Genomic DNA, 7,817 nt, shown 5'->3' with positions numbered 1-7,817 from the left:
GCTGGGTTGTCACCTCTAGTCCCAAGCACTCAGAAAATTTTTTTATTTTAATTTTAATTCAGCAAAAATAATATTCTTATTGTACGGTTGGAATGAATGCCACTCGTAGCGCCCATTCGCACAGTCTCTAAATAATGTTGTTTGGCAAATATGTATATAATTTTTTTGTTCTTGTTTTGAGTTTATAATTGACACATATGCCTAATGGATAAGAATCTTTTACTTATCAATTTTTTTTTAGGTGAAACCAACCAGACACTCGGAATAAAAGCCTAACTTGGTTGACCAGCTTTGGTCGGAGCCAAAATGGTCACTAACGTCAACTACGTATGGACAAGAAACCACATTCGACAAATTGGTCCGAACATCTTTTACTCGTGCAAACTAAATTCTGGGTCCAAAACACACAACAATGCCAAGTATATCTAAGATTAAACCCTCCTGTCAATATTTATTTATTTATTTTTTTTTTGTGATTTAAAAATTTACACTTTGTCATTTTAAAAAACAAAAAATATTCACAAGAAAATACAGTGTGACAAAATGATCAAATTGTGCTCATCTTGTTTGTCTTCTCTCCAATCCTGCTCATCCGACACTCTTATCCCTTCGATCTCAGTTTTGACTCCGATTCCTCCACCTACTCCCCTACTCCTTTAGCACCCTTGCTGCTCCTCTATTTCGATCGACTGTAGGGGGGATCGTGGTGGGTATGGGCGGAGAGGTGGACGAGGACGAGGGTGAGGCGGCGGAGGAGGGGAAGGGGGCACGTACGGAGGAGTGCGCGAGGGCGAGGCAGCGGAGAAGGGCGAGGTTGCGTGGTCGAGAATGTCGGTGAGGAAAGGAGGAGGACGATGAGGGTTTCAACGGTATTTTTTTGTATAAAAAATATAATATAAAAAGAGTTCTAATGGAACACTGACGACGGGGGCCGACGACGGGGACTGAATTAAACATTTTTTATTTTTTAAGAATACAAAATATAGATTTTTGAATAACATGAAAGAAAGTGAAAAAACGAATATTGACATAAAAATTTTCTGTAATTTAGCCTTATAATAATACTATTGGAACCTATAAATTTAAATTCAAATTTTAATTTTATTTTTTTTGAAAACATCTGTCAGAAATAATCTAAAATCAGCCTAAACAAAGTCCAAATCTGAAAAATTCTCTCTTAACTAGATGCAATTTTTAGATACGCTATTATTATTTAAATTCGAATCAGTGTCAAATTTGGACAAAATAAATGATTCGATACTTACTAATTCTGATTCTAAAACACTAAAATATACATCTTTTTTAGGTGGACCAAAAGCATTGGTGTTTGATTTATGTTCTATCTGCGTACTAATTGTTTGATTTAGTTAATTTTGTTAGCAATTTAGATGATTTTGTTAAAATTAAAACTAACGTTCCTGAGAGATGTACATGATCACGAATTACTTTACTCAAAAAGAAAATTAGGCGTGTCTCCTGTGGGTGTTTGAGTCTAACATAATCACAAAATTGTTAATAGAAGAAATTAAATTGCGGTTAGTAAATAGAAAACGTATAAATTAATTAAAAAAGTTTAGGGGGCTCAAATTTAAATTGGATTAAATTTTAGAGGGTGTGTATACGTTTTAACCTTCCTTATTTAATTATTTTCTCTTAATAACTTACTTAGAAGCTCTCTCTCTCTCTCTTTCTCTCTCTCTCTAAAGCAAAAGTCGTCGCATTCCCCCTTATTTTACTTCTTCTTCGTCTTCTTCTTCTTCCTCCCCTCTCCATCACCTACGCCTCCACCCCCACCCCCACCTCCACCTCCTCCTCCTCCTCTCCGATCCCACCTCTCTCTCTCTCTCTCTCTCTCTCTCTCTCTCTCAGGTATACTCTCTCTCTCTTTCTCGATCGATGTATTGGTCGATATCCCTGACATTCTAGTTGATAATCGCCATTAGAGGGTTTGGATTGCGCCTTTTGCGTCGATTAGGCTGTCGCGTCTTTTTTTTTTTTTCTGAATCTAAGGAGGTTTATTTCGTGCAGGAGCATCGGGATTAGGTTTTTAGTGTTGATTTTGACGAAATGTTGGCGAATTCTGGTTCTTTACGTTGGATCTGCTTCTGATTGTGCTGAATTTCTCGGAATTTAGGCGTTTTCGATCGAAAGGTGTCGCCTTTTTTGGGTTCCGATTCGGGTTGGTTGGTTGATTTGGTGGATTAGTGCCTTGTTTTGTGAGGGAGAGGAGGGTGCCAGAGGTTGAAGATGAATGTGAGGAAGAATGCGGGCCGGGCTTCTTCGTTCTTGCTGGTGCTCATTGCGCTCGGGTCGTTCTTTGCGACCTACAACTTCCTCACGATGATGACGCGCAACAAGAGTGGAGAGCCGGGGCGGGACGCGGCGGACGGCGCGATTGGAGATCCGATAATTCAGATGCCTGAGGAGTTGAAGAGGTCGGTGGGGCCCAAGCGGCCGTTCCATGTGGCCCTCACGGCGACCGACGCACCGTATAGCAAGTGGCAGTGTCGGATCATGTATTATTGGTATAAGCAGATGAAGGATAGGGAGGGGTCGGAGATGGGCGGGTTCACGAGGGTGCTGCATTCGGGAAGCCCCGACAACCTCATGGATGAGATCCCTACATTCGTGGTGGATCCCCTCCCGAAGGGAATGGATCGGGTAAAGAACTCTAAAATGTCAAAAAATTGTTCCTTTGTGTGTTCCCAATTTTCACTTGGTTTTGTTGTTGGTTGCTTCTGATTTGCATTCAAACAGTTGAGAACAACTCCTATTGATTTTGTTAATAGAACCCGTAATAAATGCCAATTTAGTGGTCAATCTTTAGGAACCGCCAATAGTTTAGCAAGTAAGTGGCTTTTCTTTTTCTTTTATAATCTTAGCTTGGTTAGTTTCTTGTCAAATTAAACAATCAGTATTATTGTTTAACTTTGAGCTAGTATATTTTAGTTTCAAGTACACCTGAAATGTTAAGAAGATTGGAACAGGTGAATGTGTCCATTGCTAAGTTGTTTATTGAGGGTGTCCGTTCATTTGTTGCTGATTTGCATCCAAATACTTGCTTTACAAGATATATGACTGTGTAGTGGACAATCTTTAGGACTCGCCAACGAAGTAGCTACTAAGTGATATTTTAATTATCAGAGGTATCTTTCGCCTTGTCTGCCACTACTTATCCTTCCTAAAGATTTATTTGATTGAAAGTGTCTACAGATAGTGGATTGTTTGCATACTCTTTATCCATTGGTTTTGATTGGGACAAAAAAAAAGTAGCTGTGCTTTTGCATCTTTTTATTATTTTCCAAAGGATGACTTTGCAAACTGGAAAAGAAGTATAACAAGGATAAAGAATTCCTTCTGCAAGTGCTTCATTCATTCAAGGAAAAGTAAAAGAACGTAGAAAGTGCTAAATGAGTCCTCAGATATTTATCTCTTAAATGAATAGATTTTAAGATGAATACACTGGAAAGGTCATAGGAGGTATAATTGAAGGATGCCTTAGTAAATCTATCTAGAATCTGACCTCCATAGATAGTAACCCTTGTGCTACTTTTCTGACTGAATAAAGTTGTCGGTTTTTGTTGCCAGTTATTAGAAGACCACCACTCCTGCATTAATTTACCAAGTTCAGATAGAAAATTGCTCTGTTCGGTTTTGGCATATTAAATTTGCATTAGGTGTTGAGATAGTCAATTTAATATTTAAGTGGTGTAGAGATTCACTGATTTGTTATTGTTCAAATGTTTCATATCTCCTTTGCCATGTTCGTTGCAGGGTTACATTGTATTAAATAGGCCTTATGCCTTTGTGCAATGGCTTGAAAAAGCAAAGATCGAGGAGGAGTAAGAATATTTCTCTCTCTTGCATTTACCCTTTTTCTTCTTTCCTTCTTTTTGGGTACAAGTCTAAAATGCATGCATTTTCTATGAAAACAATTGCAGCTACATACTAATGGCGGAACCGGATCATGTATTTGTTAGACCTTTACCAAATTTGGCTCGTGAAAAGGAGCCAGCAGCGTTTCCGTTTTTCTATATTAAACCGTCTGAAAATGAAAAGATTGTTCGGAAGTTCTACCCAGAAGAGAAGGGCCCTGTCACAAATGTTGATCCCATTGGAAATTCTCCTGTAATTATTAAGAAGGTAGTTGCCAATTGCAGATGTGTTCCCCATCTAATATTTTCACATGATCATGTGTGGTTTCTTGACTTTCTGTCAATGCTAAATGGTTTTTACTCCCTTGAACATTCTGTGCTTAACTTTTGAGCAGTTCTTACTTTCAGATGAATTATTGCTACTCTTTTCTAACAATTGTTGTATTTTGATGTCACCGCACACCATAATTGATGTTGTATCAGTCTCTGTTGGAGAAGATTGCTCCTACTTGGATGAATGTCTCATTGAGAATGAAAGAGGACCAAGAGACCGACAAAGCTTTTGGTTGGGTGCTAGAGATGTGAGAATTATCTTTCATATATTTGATGAGTTAATCTATATGTTTAGTTCTCCTTTAGCCTCGCTAAGGGAATTAACTTCTATACTTTGAAAAGCACCGGCTAGGCATTTAGCAAACAAAAAATCTAGAAATTTTGCTTTGGCAGGAAGCTGAAATACACTTCTGACTCCAAAAGTAGAAGCTCCAATTTGAAGTTTTTGCTTTTGACTCCAAAAGTGATTAGTGCTTTCTCAAACAACTGCTGTCAAGAGCATTTATGCAAAAGCTTCGGCTGGGCCAAAGAGGCCTTCTGTAACATTATTTTTCAGAAACCTGCATGATTCTGATTGATGGAATGTCTTTTCTTTCCTACTTGGTATGGCAGGTATGCTTATGCTATCGCCAGTGCATTGCATGGTGTGCAACATATTCTGCGGAAAGATTTTATGATACAGGTATCAACTACTATGTTCTTAGTTATTACAATACTGTCGGATGTTAAGCACATCTGTTATTTGCAGCCCCCTTGGGATTTAAAACTAGGGAAGACGTTTATCATCCACTATACTTACGGGTGTGACTACTCAATGAAGGTATCCATTTCTGATCATATTACTAGATGTCTTGTAATACTGTATAAAAATTTCCCTTTATGTCTCTAATAATTGTTGTTACATTTAAAAGGCCGCTTTTCTTGTTCTGTAAATTGCAACAACCCTTTATGATAGTTAACTAACTTATTGTCATCTTAGTCTTAACACGTTATTTGGTCATTTATTTTTTGCAAACTCAGGGTGAACTTACTTATGGAAAATTTGGAGAGTGGCGATTTGACAAAAGATCATTCCTTCATGGACCACCGCCAAGGAATCTCTCATTGCCTCCTCCAGGAGTCCCTGAAAGTGTGGTATGTTTCCAGCTGTAGGCTCCTTTTCAACTCATTAGAAATAAGTATGCTTTATAAACTTAGATTTAGTTTTGGACTCTTTTTATTACTAGCTCTTGAAAACTCTCCTCAATATTGAACTCCCCTTTACTTGTTGAATAATTGGGTTCTCTTGTTTCGTTCAACTTGGATATCTCTTAACCTTGTCTTGGAACTCTGTTCTTAGTACCATGCCATTTTTATTCTGATCTCTATTGCTGTAAGTGAATTTTGAAACTATAACTCGTGCACGTAGTTTCTCACCGGTTTCTTACCTGCCCTTTTAATGATTCTACAGAAAATGTGAGAAAAGCTACTGTAGACCCAAATTTAAGTTTTGGTCTTTATTGACCCAAATTTGGAAAGCTTTCTCAACTACGCAACAATTTATTCTTTTCTTTTTTGTTTTTGAGCAAATCAAGAACAAGCTTCACAATTGGGTCCTGTGTTATACACAAATGAAAATCTAAAGGCAACTCAGCTTATAAAAGGCAATTTTAACTCCTTTCTGAGTAATTAATGAGCCAGACTGCAGTGCTTGAGAATATGACAGGATTTGAAGTTAAATCTTGACATGGTTTTGGCCGTACTGAATCTGCAATCGTAGTGCAATTCTACTTTGTGATAAATAAGGTTGGACTTATTACAGAACTCTGTGCACAGAATAGTCATGGACAGATCGTAGCCAACCATATAATAGTGGAGGTTCGCCTTTTGCATTGAATTTTATTACGTCTAATCGAACCTGCTTAGAAGTTGTATTGGATGTATAATGGCTACTTTTAATAATGCTTCTGATATTCTTCTTTATGGCATCAGGGACAAGAACTGACTTCTAAAAAAGTCATGACTTTGCTGATGCTATAGAGTTCTCTTTGTTGTTTTTCATCTGTTAAAGGTGTTTCTTAGAGTGTCTTGTCACATAATCCAGAAGAATTACAAAACTAGTTACTTTAATGACCTGTTTGGATGTAGGAATTAGTTATCCTTGATTAACTTATTTGGCATGAAGTTTGTTCTTGTCTATTGGAGGCAAAAAGTTTAATTTTTGCTCCTTGGAAGGTTCTTGTCTTTCATGATTTGGTTGGATAGTATATTTCATCTATAAGGTGATTTATCTTATTCCGAAAAATTAACTAGAAAGTGGAATATGTTATTCCATTCTAAACGTTTGATCATATTTCTCTTTTACCAAGGGCTGTAACTTCTTGAATAAATCAGAGGTGCATCTGGAATAAGATATTTATGCATCCAAACAGGACCTAAAAGAATAGGAAAAACACTAGTGGTAGACACCTAAAACGGCAGCAGCAAAACAAGAGAAGTGCAAATCAATACAATATTAACATCAAATCCTCTTCTTACCGTCAAAAAAGAAAGAACAATAAACAGTGCGAAATATTAACTTAGCTTTGACTGGCAACAGAGAGTAGTTTTTTATGCCTATGCCAAAACTACGCCATCTCTATGGAATAAGTACACCATCTCTATGGAGTTGGGATTATTTACCTCCCGTGGAGTCACACCTATGTAGAAATATTTCTTTTTTTTTTCTTTTTTTTTTCCCTCCTTTTCTTCCGCAGATTTGCCAATCTCATCTAGTTGAATTCCCTAACATTGATTATTGCAGGTTACTCTAGTGAAAATGGTGAACGAGGCTACTGCTAACATTCCAGGATGGGATGACGGAAGATAGTTGCTAAACCATCTCTTGTTTCTCCTTACTCGAATACATAATCGACAAAAGCGTAAAGATACACACAGAAAAAAGGAATCTCTTGCTCTTTTCGGCTATAGAAGATGAAGGATATTTGCTCCTTCCAAAGGGAACATAACTTTTGAGGATGTAGAAGCAGCACTGCATTTTGAGGTGTATTTAAGGAATTGGCCTCTTCAAATGAGGCTTCTGAATTAGGTTTATTCCTCTTTTTAGGCATTTAGTACTTAAATTGAGTCATAATGGAGTAGCTCTCTTGATGCATATATAAATGTAGCTGGACTATTTATATTGGAAACTAAGAATTTTGCGCTGTGTACCATGGACTCGAATTCTGTAAAGTGTCTCTCTCATTTTAGCTGGATAAATTTGAGTTTCCTACATAAATATCTATAATTATCTCTGTTTAAAAGATCTTCTTATAATAGATAAATTTTGAATTCCCTTTTTTTTTTTTGGAGTATTCTCTCCATAACTGTTGTGGTATATTTGTTAGTTGAAGTACCATTCCCTCTGATGATTGAGCAGTGTTTTTTTTTTTAAAAAAAAAAGAACTGTCAAATTTTCTTGTAGCTTTTGAAATGAAGGAAATGCCAACAAACGTCATGTAGTTAACAAATAATGACGAGAATAGAAAAGTTTATTCATCAACAACATTTTCAATAACTTAAAATTTGCATTTGAACTAACACAAGATAAATGGCAAAAATACCGGATCGACGGCGTGGTATACCTAGTAC

The 7,817-nt window shown here is 36.9% G+C and overlaps 1 protein-coding gene across 1 annotated transcript; it reads left to right on the top strand.

Moving 5' to 3' along the window:
* Positions 1,826-7,489, top strand: LOC109720673 (hydroxyproline O-arabinosyltransferase 3). Its single transcript, XM_020247929.1, has 9 exons — positions 1,826-1,869; positions 2,029-2,661; positions 3,775-3,842; positions 3,942-4,143; positions 4,359-4,456; positions 4,821-4,890; positions 4,957-5,028; positions 5,229-5,342; positions 6,991-7,489. Exons 2-9 carry the CDS (start codon positions 2,248-2,250, stop codon positions 7,054-7,056), a joined length of 1,104 nt encoding a protein of 367 aa, XP_020103518.1. The 5' UTR covers positions 1,826-1,869; positions 2,029-2,247; the 3' UTR covers positions 7,057-7,489.

Source organism: Ananas comosus, linkage group 14, assembly GCF_001540865.1.
Source record: "Ananas comosus cultivar F153 linkage group 14, ASM154086v1, whole genome shotgun sequence".
In the NCBI taxonomy this organism is placed as follows: domain Eukaryota; kingdom Viridiplantae; phylum Streptophyta; class Magnoliopsida; order Poales; family Bromeliaceae; genus Ananas; species Ananas comosus.
The sequence above is the reverse complement of the archived record's forward strand: the minus strand, read 5'-3'. Positions and strand labels throughout refer to the sequence as shown.